The sequence below is a fragment of the Ostrinia furnacalis genome, unplaced genomic scaffold (assembly GCF_004193835.3).
Source record: "Ostrinia furnacalis isolate ACB-3 unplaced genomic scaffold, ASM419383v2 OfSCF2422, whole genome shotgun sequence".
In the NCBI taxonomy this organism is placed as follows: Eukaryota; Metazoa; Arthropoda; class Insecta; order Lepidoptera; family Crambidae; genus Ostrinia; species Ostrinia furnacalis.
This window is the reverse complement of record NW_021132661.1, coordinates 561,799-578,803: the sequence shown is the minus strand read 5'-3', so window position 1 is coordinate 578,803 and position 17,005 is coordinate 561,799. Positions and strand designations below refer to the sequence as shown.

Sequence of the window (17,005 nt, the reverse complement as noted above, 5' to 3'; positions counted from 1 at the left end):
CATCAAATAATTAATTACAAACAAACCATTAAATAGCGTAATTAGTGTTAAAAACAGATATGAATTACAAATAAAGATTGTTTACATATTTAAGATTGTCTAATTTATTCATTTTAAATATTTTTTTAATTAAGTAAACGAGATATTACAAAAACCTAACCCTCTTTCTGGCGCAGTTGGACAAAAACAACTGAAAATACTCATGAAACTTAACAACTTCCCCCAAGGAACTTCAAGGAATCTTCAAAATGATAATACTAAAAGTATGAAAAATTTAATAAATTAGCAGATACTCTTAACTATACTACTAATATTATGCTACTAATTTATACGAACTGTAACAAACTGAATTTCACGCAGACGAAGCCTAGTAATACACAGGACCATTGGACGAATCTGGACCGCAAGGAAAAAGGGTCGGGAAAATCTTCCGTATCTTCAAAACTGTAGCTTTATGAAACTAAACATACATAATAATATTGGGAGAACTACGCATTTTTATTTATTTTACATTTAATAAAAATAAAAAAACTTGAATTAATTTGGTCTCTATTTAATTTTTTATAGCTAGGTCAGGTACTTTGAAGTTATTGAAGATTTTCTAACAGACTCTTTTTCTTTGCATTCCAGTGTAGGTAAGTATTGGATCGCATATCACCGATAGTCTACTAACTAGGTGGTAGGTAAGTAGGTAAGTACTACTTAAGTGTCTCTGTCCTGAAACACAATACATGAATGTAAGAAAATAAAGAGTAAGTAGTCTTTCTTTACTACACCAATTTATCGATCTAATTCGGATATCAAATTGCAGACTTCGATTAACAGTTACATTTTTGCAGATGTTTCCAGACCGGCAATTATAATATCGCTCGATCACTTTAATAGTTAAGTAGCCGCTTTGATATGAGTCACCCATTCCACCGCTGACCCTGAAAGGTGTACCCTGAAGGTCAGCTCGAGTTTATTACGTCTGTTTACAGACGCGTGGAAGTATCATGTACCTGCGACAAATACGACACACCTGTTTTTAGGTAGGTAGGTACCTTTTGGCGCATCGCATCTACTTACATGCAACCAGAATCTGGATGGCATCTAGTGATTTTTACGTTAATGCAAACAATCCAGCCGGTTTGTTGATAGCGAATTAGGTAATGAGCTCCAAAACGAAACGTTGGAAGTACCACAGTAAAGCTCACAAATAATTGTGGACCTAAACTATTGGTAACAGAACNAACAGAATATCGTTTCCAAAGTTTGTTATGACATCATCTTCAGTTACGTGTGCGCGTCGGCGCCGAGGCCGCAAGATGCGGTCGTAGGTTGCCGCCGATGCTCAGTCAGTTCTGTGCCGGGGCTTGAACCGAGTAAACGTGCTTAAGAATTTTTATAGTGCAAGTTATTCCACAATCCACTACCATGGCCAACGTTATGGGTAAGTAACTTCTAATTTACATAATTATTATAATTTTAGTAGAGACAGAGGAGTCCGGCGGGAGTTGAATTTCATAGTTGTTTACGTCTTGTGTATTGACGCCTGAATATTTTTACTTCGGTTACTGGTAAATAGAATAGGTATTACATTTTCTAGTTGTTTAGTAACTATGCGAAGTGTTATTTGACAGGCGAACGACCGCAAAATAACCGGCATTTTTCTGGCGCAAGGCCAAAATCCGGGCGTGGTAGACCCGCATAGAAAATACTTTAGAATCGATAAATAATTCACTTTCTTTGCTATGATGCATTACTTCTGCGCAGCGTTATTTTTAAAAGTGCGTTTTAAATAAAATTTCCACTACTATTGAGTTAAACCGCGTTTGAGCTATAGGATTAAGCAATTGATATTAGTCAGATTTTATTAAAGAGCAGTGACAGTCGTCTTAAATAAGATAAACATGACATCATCAGTCCTAGGCTCGCGGTACTACTATGTATACACGATCAAGGGCAAACCTCGCTTAGTTTGTTTGACCATTGTTATTGAATCAGCAGACCTTTAAATTTTCAACAAGGTAGGTATGAATGACATATTTGGGTTATGCATTCTGTATCATAGGTCAACCATTACATCATACATACAGACTTGCAGATTGACTTTAATTGGGCTAATGATTGCACGCTCAGAAAACAGTAAAGGTATAAAACATGTACTTTTCTTACATCATTTTGTATTTCGGATAGCTTTTAAAGATTTCATTTCACTTGTAGGGTAGAGCAAAAGTAGGTTGACTGATAACCTGAGAGTTAACTTTGTAGTTAGTTCAAATAAAGGAACATTGATAAATTGTATGTTTTATCGGTTGATAAACGGTTTGTTTAAGTGGTGAAATTTTAAAATAAGATTGACGAAAGCTAGTTACGAGTAAGTAATAAAAAATGGCCGAAACGAGGAAAACTTGGAAGAAGTCGAAGGTTGCTATGTAGATAAACAACTTGATGTTATTGTATTTACTAACACACTGTTACCTATTGAAAACCAAAAGATCGTAAGTAGTTTCAATGAAAGTAAAAGTATCTGATGCGCCGATATTAGTGATAATATTTCAGAAGTTCTAGGAGACCTATTGTAGTAAGAATTTCATGCAATTTATATGATTACTTAGTCAAATCCAGCCAGTGGGGCTGAGTCTATGTTGATATCTTTAATTAAGTTGAGAAACTGGTGGGTAGGTAAGAAGCACTTAAAGGTGTGCCTAACTATCTCATAATAAAATCGTATTAATATACTACTTATAATATTTTAAGTCAGTGCAAAAACAACTAGGGATGTTAAGTTGTTCTTGCACGTGGGTGCTCGTTCTACCTAAATAAAGTCTGTAGACCATGTCGTTAGTGGAGATAAAAGTCATTCTAATCGATAAAGTAGGTAGGTAATCATAGTGAACCATGACATAATGCCGACTATATTCTGAGATATAACGTTAGTTAATTTGTATTAATTAAAATTAAAATTAGTAACACATGGTATGTTGCTATTCTATCATAGCTCCGCAAATAAGTATGACCTAGTAGGTTCGTAATAATCAGTGAGATGTCATATTATGATTCAAATGTATGTTACTGATTCATACATTATAGTATGGATCACTTACTACATAAAAACAAGCAAATCAACACGCCATGTTTTTCCATTTCATTTGACCTCTACTTACACAAACAAACAATGTCTGGAATGGTTTGTCATCAGCAATGACGTCGTTAAACTGTTAAAAACTAATTTTAGAAATTAAACAATAAATAAAAATATGTAATAGATAATTGTCGGCCGTTTGGTGTAGTGGTTCGGAACGGACTACTATGCCGAGAGGTCCCGGGTTCGATTCCCAGCCGGGCAGAAATTTAAATGATGAATTTTAATTTCTGTGTTGGGTCTGGGTGTTACTATGTATAATATGTATATACAAAAAAAAAGTATTTAAGTATGTTTATATCCGTTGTCTAGTACCCATATTAGTACAAGCTTAATGCTTAGTTTGGGACTAGAAGCATAGTGTAAAATGTCCAAGAATATTATATTTATATCCTTAATACTTTTTTTGTAATTAACAGTACCTAAGTGGTGTTATATTATAACTTAGGTACCACTTTAAAAATAGGATTAAGGGAGTAATTAAATTACACCGATTAATAATTAAATATTACCCAACATCATAATAATACGAGCGCCTGTTTTTACATATGTTCGTAGCTACATGTGTCAATTAGCCACACATTATCTTAGTAACAACAATTTTAGATTTACATTTCTGAATATCGTAAAATATGTAATACATTACTTAGATAATGAGGCGTAACCTTGGGCGAACATTCGTCCAAGGGCGTAACTAAACCAGAATTGTATGTCTGGGAACGGCTAAAACGTAGTAGGGACTATTGATTCTGTCTGAGTTGCGAAAGGTCACCCACGGCAATCATTTGATAGGATGACATCACCTCGCCGCGTCTGAACGATCGCGCTACAACTGTTTGTGACGACGCATCTATCATTGATCGGTCTTCGTTAAGGTCTTCGTCATAATCTATGTCAAGAATAACTCGTCATGTTGAAAATAAGTCATCTCAACGTGCTAATGTAAGAGATGTATTAGGTATAGCTGTGAATATAGCTACCGCAAGAGTAAATAATATAAACAACGCTCAAAGCTGCTCGAATTTAAATAGAGTTTTGAGCCTCATTTCAGAATAAATATATCCTCCGAACAATAGCGTAAACTTCTCTGAAATGCAGGATTCTAATTTTTCTCGACTATCTTTGATATTGGTCGGGTATTGGTTTCGTTACTAAGCGGCAATGGAAGCGATACAACGGCAATTTCGTCGATTTACTTTTGGTGCGAGGGCACAAAGTAGCTCGCATACCAACGCACGAGCTAGCCTATATTTAGACTGGCTGTTAGGAGACCTGCCCCGAATGGAAAGCAAGCACTCTAAACTCAGAAAGGCGACTCGAATCGACGCCCACTGCATATAAATTACATTCCAAGACGCATTTAAACTGGCGATTTACAAAAAAAATTTAGTTAGCAACAACAATTTAAGCATTAAGAATGTAAGATCATTAATAATTTAACATCATTTTAAATTGAATTTTCAGATGTACAGACTGAAGACAACTTGCAGTACCATTTCTTCCCGGTTTCGTGCGGTTCGGTACAGTTCAAAGTTCGGACCTCCAATGACGCTCATGTGGCGCTTACTATGGGACCCCAGGAATCCGACCCTATGTATGAGGTAATTTACCACGGCTCTTCGAACTCAAAAATTTTGTTTATTCAGGTTTAAGGTACCTACATGATAAACTACTTATTATGAAACAAATTGAAACGCTAAAAATAGAAATCTACTCATATCTAAATGTATATTTAAAGAAGAAACTGTAGTACAAGTAGATAAAAATTTTAGTAACAAGCAATTACTAATGACGAAATAAGTTAATAAATGCTTGAGCGATAATAATTGATTGTGTACACAACACAAACTGCCATCATGACATTAATATCTAATGTTAGGTAGGCGACACCTTTGTTTTTCAGTCGAATGGCAAACCAATTTCTAGGTAGGTACCTACTTCTTGCATTTTTTCAGACCCTGTATTAAATTAATTACAGGTCTTTATCGGTGGTTGGGGAAACACCAAAAGCGTGATTAGGAGAAACAGGACCAAACCTGATGTGGTTGAGGCTGATACTCCACAAATCCTGAACAGCGGCGAGTTCCGTGGGTTCTGGGTCCGTTGGGATGGAGGCGTCGTGTCCGCCGGCCGCGAGGGCGAACTAATCCCCTTCATGTCCTGGACTGACCCCCAACCGTTCCCCGTCGCTTTCGTCGGAGTTTGCACCGGCTGGGGTGCTACTGGAACCTGGAAAATCGAAGGTAAGTACAGCTTAATTTTCTTCCGAAATGTACCCAACGAAAGATCAAAATTTATCATTTATTATCGATGCAGATGGCGCTGAATTTAATACACCGGACAAGTTAGAGTATAAATTCGGGCCGGCGGCAGCGGGATGCCTGGAATTTGAGTATCGTGGTCCTCATAATGCGCACCTTTGTCTTACGGGCGCGCCCGCAGAGGTCAACCCGATGTACGAGATAATTCTTGGCGGTTGGGAAAACACACAGTCCGTCATTAGGTACTGCAGAGAGAAGCCAGACAAGGTAGGTATCGTTAATGTCGTGGATGCGTCCCATTTTCAGTAAGAATCCGTTGTTTGAAATGTTTTGAAAAATCCGTAGGTTACTCTGCCGACGCCCGGAATAATGAATCCTAACGAGTTTAGGAAATTTTTGATTGAATGGAGATGCGGCAGAGTGATGGTGCGCGACGGCTCTTCGGGCGCAATGCTGATGGAGTGGACGGACCCCGCGCCCTTCCCCGTGACCCACTTCGCTGTGCGCACGGGCTACGGCGCCCGCGGCCACTGGCGCATCCGCCACTTCGCCAAAGGCGGCCAGCAGCTTCGTTGAGTTTCTCATCAATAATTTCTGCAGAATGAAACCGCTTTGGGTGTCAACATAGCTTGTTTGATGTTTAAATGTTAAGGCCGACAATTTTTGTTTTCTGACATTCTCTACCACAATTTTAGTATAGTACCTAAATGATGAATCCACACTTGAAGAATGACTAACATTAACGATAAAACTAACAAATTAATCCACGTTATTCTTGTAAGCTGCGTGTCTTAGTTTTTTGCAACACTGGATCGGTCGCGATGGGCAGTCGATATACAGTCCATTTGGTACGTTGGGTACATTTTGTATTCCCTGTTTTATTTTAATTGTAATCATTAATTTGTGTCCGTGCCTGACGGTTTCAAGATAATCTGTACCGCCTAATTTTTGCCATATTTTAATAAATAAATACTCATAAAGTACAAATAATAAAAATTTTATGAAATTAATTTGACTATAAAATGTTATGCTATACTTTAATAAAAATAAAAAAATATTGACATTGTATTCCTCCTTCACATTTTAAAACTACCTGTCCACAAAATACTTACTAAACCCACAACCAACTAAAATGGCATCTTATTCTCTAGCTAGACCTCTTAATAAACCGTTTCAACCTAACAATTTAACTCTATCTTTAATTTTATATTATAGTACTTAAATAGGTATATTAAAAGCACACAACACGAACAAAGCAAAAGAAAACCGTTCTATTCATGAATAAATAAATAATAAATAAAGGCCAATCACTTATAACTTTCAAAAAATATTTAAGGCGAAGGAGAAACGCCTCGTCTGTAAATAATAAACAACTTAGCTTACTTATCTACGCTCATATTAAACACCTGCTCGTACATTACTCCAAACCAGGCCTAGTAGTTAGCTTATATGAATGTAACACCAACGTTTCAAAACCTCTACAATCAATTGTTAAAGCGTAAGTGATTTTTTAAAACAGTCCGAGGCCTTTGATGAACTACATAAAGCAAATAACTTTTACATTATGAAGCAGGCACCTATATTTGAAGTGTAGTTAATTTTAATAAGTAATACAATACAATTAAACTTCTCAGAGATTGCATTAATTTTAATTAATCAAAAAGAATCATAAGAGATTAAAAAGGGATTGGGTTTCTCAAGGTACAATCCTGGGCCCCTTATTATTCATTATACAACTTAAATCCACCTTAATGATTGATGTACGGATATGGATTAAAGTAGATGTAGGTAACCATTAATTAGATAAGATAACAAAAAAAATATTTGAGCACACGTGAAACATTATATCATCTCATAAAGATTATAAGTTACTTTGGACGATGCAAACTGTACCTAAGTTTTCAGTAAACCACAAAAAGTTATGAATCACTTTCTGAATTCTTAACTTAATTCTCAATTCGACTGATTCGCTTTGAAAATAAAAACATCTTAGTTTGGTGAAGATGGAAAATGGCGTGTGAGATCTCGCGACATAGATACAACATTATAGTTAATCACCACAGGATAAAATACCTAATTAACATATTCACGATGTTGAAATAACATAGGTACATGCGGAACCTTGCTACAGATTTAAGCACTACAAGAAGACAGTACTTAGACCAGAAAGAGTTTTTTAAAATCCAACTTTAAAAGAACGCGATGACAATCCTAGATCCTAAGCACAGAAGACTTTCTATTCCAAATCCAAGGCACGGATCCTGTTCCTGAACCTTTGCTGCTTAACAAATAAATAAGTACAAGGAATTTATTAAAACATGAATAAATCAATGGTATGTGTTAATTATTTTACTGAACAATTTAATGCATTATTCCATAGACAAGTCTGAAATTTGGAACAGCTGGGAACAGCATGTTGATATTTATTATTATTACCTATCGCTTTTATGAAATGAACCATATTTTTGTATTATGGTATTATTATCATATTTTTATTTTTCTTTATTTTTGCGGACATATAAGTACTTACATAATAAATTTATAATAAGTAATTTATAAAAAAATCCATTTAAATAATACATAATATTATAGTAAAAGGGCGTTTGCACATTCAGTTTCTGTTTAATGGTGTGGGGTGTGTTTCTAGAAGAAGTTATTAATAAAATAGATGACGTGTAAGATCGGTGCTTGCCATAGAGTTGGTTAATAACTCTATGGTGCTTGCATTTACAAACCATCAACAGTAAAATACATTACCTATTCCGGTTTTGTTTTCTTTGTTCAGCGTCAGCCTTGTTGTCTGCTACTTTTCAGTTTCACCGGTGATTGATTGATCATCATACCATAGCGCAAGCTTTTTGGTAGTGGGGGTTTTTATTGCTTAGGTAATATTAAGAACGTACACTTGAGTAGGTATGTATTTTGTCATAAATTTTCGTAACTTAAATTCTCTAATAAAATCGTAAATTCCGGACATCATAAAGTATACTTAAATGAAGCTAATCATAATCATGTCCTATAAAATCCAAATACCTATCCACAGTTTTAAACGGAATTTTGTCAATTTTGTAATTCGGTGCTAAGTACTTGTCAGGCACGGATTTTTATTAAATCCACCAGTTGCACTTATCAGTTGCATTCATACCCACGATTTCGAATCGTCCAATTAAGTTCCAATCTAAGTTTACGTACCTACTTCCCAATTTTAAAACAAAAAGACACATCATGTGTAGGTATTTTATATAATAAAATATTTTATTTAAATTCCTATCTAACGTTACGTCTTCCTCGCTCTTAATGTCGAGCAGGGAGACGGACGTTTTATGGGGTATTTTATTTATTTATCTTATTCGATTATTTGTCTTAAATCTATTTATTTTAAAAGAGCATGGATAAGATTTGAGGCATGAATTAAATTCGAATAATTGTAAATGAATATTTTCCAAATTCTTCTTTTTCAAAATTCTATCACTACTTATCTTTTAATTTCTAACAAAGTAAAAATATTTTAGATTGATGTTAGATGCATTTGTTTTTTTTATTAATTCAAAATTTCATCTACAACTTGCCTGCTCACAAAATTCATTATCATCAACCATATTTTGTAATATTATAATGGCAGGACTTACTGATGATTGTCATCTCCTTCCAGCTCCACCATCGGCGCCCGTAGCTGCTCCTTTGTACAGCAGCCCCCCCGGCTACCCTGGAGCGGGTGGTGCTGGACAGTGGATCGACATGACCGGAGGACAGGTGCCGCCTGGTGCCGTCGTCGGAGGACAGGACTGCTCAGGGGAACCCCTGTACGTCGCCAGAGCTTCCCACGAGGGCGCCGTCATCCCTGGAAAACTGGTGCAGTCACATGGCGCCGCTTACGTGCCTTGGGGAGGATTGGAGCATGGCAAACCTCAATACCAGGTTTGTAAACGTTATAAAAGTTAACGTATGCTTGTGCACTTGAATTTTTTTTAGAAATAAGGTAATTTCTGAAGTAATAACTAGAACTCAGGTTGATGTAGGTAGGTACTTATACGATCCCAATTTGGCATTTCAAATAATGCTGCTTGTTTCACAGGTTCTAGTCGGCGGTCCTAATAACTGGGTGCCCACAAACGGTTCCAACATCCCCCCTGGCGCTTTCCCCGGCGGGCAGACCGAGGATGGGGAGACCCTCTTCATTGGCCGCGTCCGCCACGAGGGCAGCGTCACCACCGGCAAGGTCCAGCAGTCGCACGGCGTCTGCTACATCTCCTTCGCAGGCCAAGAACTCGGCTTCCCCGACTATGAAATCCTACTCTCTTAAAGAACGAAAATAACGAGTACACTCTAGTTTTGTAGCCCACTCTTTGATTAATTGGTAGATAAACATAAGTCAAAGAAACTACATCTGCTTCTACAGCGAGTTCAAGTGCCTCTCGAATTATTGATTTAAGTAAAAATATTACTTGTAATCGCGCTGTGCTTACATGCATAATATTTAGATGCACAGTAAAAGTTGATTTTAAGATTTATATTAATAGCATTTACGTGTTATTTTATTATTATTAAATTATTTTATTAAAAACACGATGTTGTTGTTTTATTTATATGTTCCCTATGTAAACTCGTTTGTAAACGGTAAGGTGTCCTCAGGAAAAAGTATAAGTACCTACTTGACATGATACTAGCGGCCGCCCGCGACTTCGTACGCGTGGCCAAACTTTCGCCTTTAAAATATTAGTAGGATACCGGTACGGTAGGAAGTGAGTGGGGTATGGGTACCGACTACCGTACCTATATACCCCACTCACTTCCTCGGGTCAAACTTGACTATCACTGGTTGGGTTTTTATTCTTGGCTACACAGGAGTTGCAGCGGTGGGAACGAGAGGTGGGAATAGTCCCGTAACTAAGTACTGTAACTAACTCCCCCTTGTTTAAAGTCTGCTAGCGAGACCGATAAAGCCCGACTACGCAAGACATTAGTGCAGTGCGCAGTGTCTACAACTTACACCCGTATTCACAAACATTACTATGAGGTCTCACAGTGCGCGTGGACGCAGAACCTATTAATAGGCAATTCTTGAGTGAGTGCGAACCAATCACAGAGCTCTATTCAACGCTATGCGTTCGACTTCGCATAGCGACGTAGCGTTGCTGCTTCACATAAGCAAGTATCGTGTGTAAACTACCAACCAATACAACGTGTTGATGGCCTCCCTCAAGTCCTCAACTCTCATTGTCATTCATTACAAATCACCTGTATAATATATTTTTCCTTAGATGTGCCTTGGGCCTTGGATTCTACTAAATTAAAAAGAAAAATGTCAGAGCTATTCTGTCAAGCAGTGTGACAGACCGATCGATCCAGTGTTACCAACTTAGGGGTTTTCCCCCCAGATTTAGAGGGTAAATAAGTAAGATGGGACTTTTTTGGGGGTCTAAAATTTTATTATTATTTTTAATTATTATCATTATTATTATTTTTTTAAGATTAATATACAAATGGCTCTTGTGTAAACCAATGTAGCCAACAGAGATATTAATATTTATTTCTTGACCTACCGACTTATAACGACATCCAATTGGTTCGTAATTCTACAGCCACTCTGGTGGTGACTGGCGGCAATACTGGCGCCACTGGCGGTTATTTTATAGCCTGTGCAATACTGTGCATATGGCGGCGTATATTAGTATGTTTTTACATTAGCTTATTTATGTCAGATGATACCGCCAAAAAAATAGCTCATTACATACAGTAGACGCTTTTCGCTCTATAAAGTTACGTTTTTAAAAGTTACCTTCCCCTTAAATTAGTTCCCCACTCTAACTGGCTATTAGCTACAAATCTCTTAATCACGCCTCAGAATGTCCGTTTTTAAAAGTTACGCTACCCCCGAAAGCGTAACTTTATAAAGCTGTAAATATTTTTTAGGGGGAAAACTCAATATTTAAAGCAATTTTAGGGGTTTTTGACACAACTTTAGGGATAAATATTTTTGAGAATTGGTAACACTGGATCGATCACAGATGCAGATGTCAAAACGAACAAAATAAAATAATTCGACAGACCGCCTCATAAAAATTAAGAAACGCGGATGGTTAAACATTAATTAGTTGATATTAAATTAAACTTACGGGTTTTAGAACCAGCTTTCTGTGTTTAATAGCATTGTAGTTATTACGATGGGTGATCCAATCGGTAAGTTAAATTTGTGAAGTTACCCAGTTCATTAAAATTCATAAATTTTCGTAATTTAGAACCTACAAGTAACAAAAAAGGTGTTGCGCAAATTGCATTTATCTTGCACAACAAAAATTACTAAGAAAATATGCTAATGACTCACTACTACACAGATAACCATAATTAATATCTTTTACAGAACTAACAACATGGCCCAGCCATAAAAATGTATTTTATAGGATGTCAGCTGGCGCAATATTATTCGATGTGAAGGCTGCTGGAAGCGCTGCCATAGGTTTGGCCAAAAAACCAGGAGATTTGGTTGATGTTTGGGTAAGTAAAAAAATACAGTAGACAAACACACTGGCTTGTTATGCACCAACAGAATTGTTACCATTAATGACCTTAATTATATTCAGGTTGTAATAGGCCATTTTCGTACATGGATTAAAAAGGAAGAGGGAGGTAGTAAATCTGTTATTACCCCTAACATTCTGAGTAACGGTGAATACAGAAGATTTTGGCTCTCTTGGAGAAATGGCTGCATACAACTTGGCCAAAATGATGACAGTATTCCAATCATAACCCATGTTCACCATCTAGATTTGAGTTATGTTACATTCGCATCTGGAGAAAGAGGGATGGCAGATAGAACACCAGTCTACTGGCGATTTGAACGTAAGAAACCACTGATTCATTCATTCATCTAGCAAAAAAATCTTCCCAATAATGATAAAAATTATTGCTTGATGCCTTCTCACTTCAACTTTCATTTTTATTTTCTTCATAACTTACAGTGCCACCTGTTCTGGAAAAGCCAAGAATGAAGTCAGTCACTGGTGGAGGTCTAGTGTGGGTGCATGCTGATAACCAATTACCAGATGGAGCACTTATCGGAGGATATGAAAAGGAGATGCTTTACATAATTAGAGCAGCACACCGAGGTTCTTTGACACCAGGGAAGTTTGTCCCTTCACAAGGCACAGGATACATTTCATGGGGTGGGGAATCACATGGCAAAAATATATTTGAGGTGGGTTTTCCAAGCCAATAATTTTGATTATTTAATAGTCATATTTTCTAATTTCATGTTTTATGTATTTTTGAATGGAAAATTATGAAGCATCCGAAACTACAATTTCTAGTAAGTCAAATGTTAAAATGGCATAAAATCATTACAGGTCTTGTGTGGATTTGACTGCACTTGGGTACCATCTTTTGAAGATAGGATTCCAGTGGGAGCTGTTGAAGGTGGTTGTTCCGAAGGCCCTGACAGAGAAACGCTATATGTTGGAAGGGCCCTATACAGTGGTCAAATCATTCCAGGGAAGGTTCAACCTTCTCACAAATGCTGCTATATCGCATATGGAGACCGAGAGGTAGCTCAGAAAAAGTTCGAAATATTAGTGTCTGCAGATATCAATGCAAGATGTGCCAATAGGTTATTTATTGATCATATAGATGTTGAAAGTCCATCAGGATCTGAACATAGTAGTGATGATGAATATTTAGCTAATTATCGATAATCTTACATAAGGTTTTATGTTAAAAGAACCTCATTTCTTTCAAATATACCCTGCATTCTTTATTACCTACTTAAAATTGAATAAATAGTCATCACATCCTAGTCGGAAACTAAGAAGAGATTGTGGTTGAAACCATATCTTGTGCATATTATTATTTATTTTTCTACTTATCTAATTTCGCGCAGCGAGAGTTGAAGCGATCAACTCAAGCAAAGATTCGTAGTCTTTCTGAGGGCTTAGTGTGTTTATTAAATCAAATGTTGTCACTAGTGAGCGCGTAAAAAAATTACATTAAATGTATGACGGACTGCACAGCGCCCCTAACAGAAACTTTCAAGAACTAAAATTTTCATAATATTTTTTTAACGCGCTCACTAGTGAGGACATATGATGTAAACTTACACTTACAGCTAGTTCCGACTTGTCGGTTGTCGGAGCCATATATTAATCGGAGGTTCCAGTGGCAGAACATTATGTATGAAGCTTTAACGTTCACACAACGTTGAAAAAAGAAAAAACGTTAAATGGTGTCGGGGTCTCGCTCGCCTATGATTATGAATGGCGCTGTTCACATTTGTCGGATGTCGGGGGCGAATAACCCTCTCCTGCCACCCCAAATCTTGTGTTTTGGTAGTTTAATACTCACTGATATTTGAGCCAATAGATGGTTGAAATTTTGAATTCGTAATTGAAAAAACTTAATTTCGTCACTTCTCAATTCTGTTATTAAGTTTCGAAATGTTCCTAATCTTTCCCTCAAGATTGGTTGCACCCAATATTTTCTATCATTGGCTGTATTTCGTCTTCTTCTCAAATAATAATACATCACAACTAGAGCTTCGTCGACGTCCATTGTGTACAGTCGCCGCCTCTCACTATCCAAATCTGTGACGCCTCCCGTAGACCGTAGTGAAAATCGGGCCAATAATCGATTTAAGTGTGAACAGAGGCGACGACACCGACAAACGATTAAAATCCGGCCCCGACGACACCCGATAAGTGGGAACGAGCTCTTAGCCCTCTGAAAAGTGTTTTCTGTCTCGCTTTCTCGCCAATCCAAATATTACATTAGTATGAGTATGTGTTCGCCTCAACTTTCGCTGCGCGACCTGAAATATTTTTCTAACTTTTTAGGACTAGACAGAGGTGAAACTTGATCATAAACCCCCTTACTAATAAAAAGTTCACAGTTGTTGAACACTGTTTTAAAATGACATTTCCATACTAAACGTCACTTTAAAACACTGATCAACGAGTGTGTAATTTTTATTAGTAAGGGGGAAAGAATTTGCTTTAGAGCACCAGATACTGCAATAATATTAAGATATGTTTATGTGATGATAATGTGTATGTTTTCCTTAAATATTTAATTTGAAATGATAAATATATCCATTTTATGTAAGTTACGTAATTAATAAAAAATAAACATTCATGTATTAAAATATTTGTTTAATTTAATTGTAGATTTAGTATAACTATTTGCACTGATTGTCATATAATTTAAACACAGAAGAAAATAACACAGACTAAAATAAAATTATAAATTATCTTCATTATCTTCATCATAAATAGTATGACGCTTACCATCTACCAGCACTAATATCTCATACGAATGCACTTCAATCTCTCTGCCCTTATAAGGAAGGTAGCATAACTTATACAATGCATGTACTTTTCCAGTCAACAGGTTTCCGTCGTACATTGCCCGTCCAATGTATAGAGGTTCATTTAGCACTTCAGAATAACCGGCAACAAATGCATTTTGTGGAATATCATTACCTTTAGTTTTCACCCACTCAACCCCAAAGCCGCATAGAATCTATAAAAAACATGTTAAAATAGTAAAATATGTATAATACTGAAGCTATACTATAATAAATAATAGCAATAACAAAAGTTGATACCTGAAAATCTCGCTGTCTCCGATGCTCTCGACCACCCCAAGGTAATAAAGCAATATGTTTGGACAGAAGGTATCTGCCTGGACACAGAGACCGATTGAGGTTTGTTCTAATAATGTAGGAAGGTTCATTTTCAAATCCACCAATTATAGCATCTAGAGGTAATTTTTGAATATACATGTCCTGCCAATACACATTTCCCTCGAAACCTTTTCGTAGAGGCAGTGGTGAAATGTTTAGGGCCGGAGGTGCTGAAATCATTTGATAATGTTAGGCAAGAAATTAATTTCATAGCTCATTATGTTGAAATATGAAACTTAAAGGTACAAACCTTCAATTAGCCATGCTATATTTGAAAATCTAGTATTTGGAGTGTTAAATTTGATGTAGCCAACTTCATATGCAAAATTATCGTTATCTTCATAAAATAATTCTAGTAATAATGGTAAATGCTCTCTGGCAAAACCAAAGCGGACTTTATGATGAAAACATGAAATCCAGAATTCTGTAAAATCTACATTATTGATAATATTATCATGAAAATGAACTTTTGCTTGTTCGTTGCTACGCAGATTCCTTATTTGGCATACTGGTCCAGCAATAGTTATCTAAAAATCACAAATGCACAAAAATATTATTTCAATTTTAAATGTATTATTATGTAAGATACCAGATGGAAAATTGAATAATGACTGAGCCATCTCTGGTTTGATTTTATTAAAAATCCAACTGTGCCCTTATATTATGTCCTGTTATAGCAATAATATTTTTTCACCTGGAATAGTTCCTTTGAGGGTACTTCCCTTGCTGTGAGCCAAATATTTGCCTCCTGTCCCTTTAACTTAAATCTCATAGCCCCACTGCTAATTCGAAATAGTTCGTGGAACGGGTGGGAATATTTCTCTAGCACTGAAAATTTTCAAGTCATTAGTTAGGTACTTTATAATAACTTACCACATTTATTTTATACAACACTAGCTTTTGCCCACGGCGAAATATAGTCTGTCGCAGATCGTAATAAATTATAGCCTATATGTTATTCTGGGTTATAAACAATAATACTGTAAAGTTTCATCAAAATCCGTTCAGTACTTTTTGCGTGAAAGAATAACAAACATCCAGACATCCAAACTTTCGCATTTATAATATTAGTAAGATAAACTTTAAACAACATATTTAAAGTTTATTACAACATAATTAAATTTATAAAAAAATCAACTTACACACTTCATCAGCCATTGTGTTAGTTTCTTATTTAGCGGTGTAGGTCTCTCTATACAGCGATAAATTCAATTTGAATGAGTCCTAAATGAGTCAGGGTTTTTATTTGTCTAATCTGTCTGATATCACGACAGAAAGTAGGTAAATTATGTGCAACTTATATACCACTGAGCATAAAAACCACAATAAAAACACTGTTAGTGACTAAAGCTAAATCTAAAATAAAACTTTTTAGGATATTATTTATTTAGTATAAATGGAAGGGACGAATTATTGTAATTTATTCTAGCTCCAAAAAAGAAACATGAGCCGAAAACAAACAAACCAACCAAACCAAAAGTCCAAACTGTCAGTCAAGTCAACTGTCAAAAACATTTTTTTTTTGGTTCAATTATTTTAAAGGCAAAGGCATTACGTGATACAGCCAATATTTAAATTTTTATTTTTCTTAGTTTTATTGACACCATTATTGAGCGTGATTGAGCTCACTATTGTAATGATTAGAAATTAATAACCCCCTTCCCCTTGATTGCAGTAACAACTGATGTTGCACTGATTTGTTTCATTTGCCTAGATACACCCATGCACGCTCACGAATACTGGTTAATATTCCATCACTTTTATTTCCTTTTACACATGAATACTTAAGATAAGTTTTAACTACGTAAGGGCCAAGTTTAGGTTTCCCCTCCCTGAAACTTCCGGTAGGTATTCAGATCTCCTGCACCTCATACCTGCACCATCCCAACTTGCAAAACCCCTATTTAGTTTTGCGCCATCCAAGTATCCAGCCACAGCTTAATAATA

The 17,005-nt window shown here is 36.2% G+C and overlaps 3 protein-coding genes across 4 annotated transcripts; 2 read left to right on the top strand and 1 right to left on the bottom strand.

Moving 5' to 3' along the window:
- Positions 1-1,068: 1,068 nt before the first annotated feature.
- On the top strand, positions 1,069-9,957 carry LOC114355567 (uncharacterized). Of its 2 annotated transcripts, XM_028308500.1 has the most exons (7): positions 1,069-1,432; positions 4,592-4,728; positions 5,106-5,370; positions 5,444-5,655; positions 5,734-5,959; positions 9,041-9,306; positions 9,464-9,957. In XM_028308500.1, exons 1-7 carry the CDS (start codon positions 1,417-1,419, stop codon positions 9,689-9,691), a joined length of 1,350 nt encoding a protein of 449 aa, XP_028164301.1. In that variant the 5' UTR covers positions 1,069-1,416; the 3' UTR covers positions 9,692-9,957. The 2 variants fall into 2 exon arrangements, with proteins under 2 accessions (XP_028164301.1, XP_028164303.1); XM_028308502.1 differs by lacking the exons at positions 5,444-5,655; positions 5,734-5,959.
- A 1,434-nt stretch (positions 9,958-11,391) lies between these two features.
- LOC114355576 (uncharacterized) lies at positions 11,392-14,498 on the top strand. Its single transcript, XM_028308511.1, has 5 exons — positions 11,392-11,568; positions 11,750-11,883; positions 11,970-12,228; positions 12,348-12,583; positions 12,732-14,498. The coding sequence occupies exons 1-5, from the start codon at positions 11,553-11,555 to the stop codon at positions 13,074-13,076; spliced, it is 990 nt and encodes a 329-aa protein (XP_028164312.1). The 5' UTR covers positions 11,392-11,552; the 3' UTR covers positions 13,077-14,498.
- A 10-nt stretch (positions 14,499-14,508) lies between these two features.
- Positions 14,509-16,541, bottom strand: LOC114355577 (uncharacterized). Its single transcript, XM_028308513.1, has 5 exons — positions 16,201-16,541; positions 15,753-15,886; positions 15,309-15,585; positions 14,981-15,228; positions 14,509-14,895 (listed from the first exon to the last, which is right to left on the bottom strand). Exons 1-5 carry the CDS (start codon positions 16,214-16,216, stop codon positions 14,614-14,616), a joined length of 957 nt encoding a protein of 318 aa, XP_028164314.1. The 5' UTR covers positions 16,217-16,541; the 3' UTR covers positions 14,509-14,613.
- Between the last annotated feature and the right edge of the window lie 464 nt (positions 16,542-17,005).

What these genes read in the sequence shown, in the direction of transcription:
- LOC114355567 (XM_028308500.1), top strand. An exon ending in AATCCGACCCTATGTATGAG is followed by an intron (nt 4,729 to 5,105) that starts GTAATTTACCAC and finishes AATTAATTACAG; the next exon opens with GTCTTTATCGGTGGTTGGGG. An exon ending in ATGGCAAACCTCAATACCAG is followed by an intron (nt 9,307 to 9,463) that starts GTTTGTAAACGT and finishes CTTGTTTCACAG; the next exon opens with GTTCTAGTCGGCGGTCCTAA.
- LOC114355576 (XM_028308511.1), top strand. An exon ending in GAGATTTGGTTGATGTTTGG is followed by an intron (nt 11,884 to 11,969) that starts GTAAGTAAAAAA and finishes AATTATATTCAG; the next exon opens with GTTGTAATAGGCCATTTTCG. An exon ending in AGTCTACTGGCGATTTGAAC is followed by an intron (nt 12,229 to 12,347) that starts GTAAGAAACCAC and finishes CATAACTTACAG; the next exon opens with TGCCACCTGTTCTGGAAAAG.
- LOC114355577 (XM_028308513.1), bottom strand. An exon ending in CCTCAAAGGAACTATTCCAG is followed by an intron (nt 15,586 to 15,752) that starts GTGAAAAAATAT and finishes TGTGATTTTTAG; the next exon opens with ATAACTATTGCTGGACCAGT. An exon ending in GGAGACAGCGAGATTTTCAG is followed by an intron (nt 14,896 to 14,980) that starts GTATCAACTTTT and finishes TGTTTTTTATAG; the next exon opens with ATTCTATGCGGCTTTGGGGT.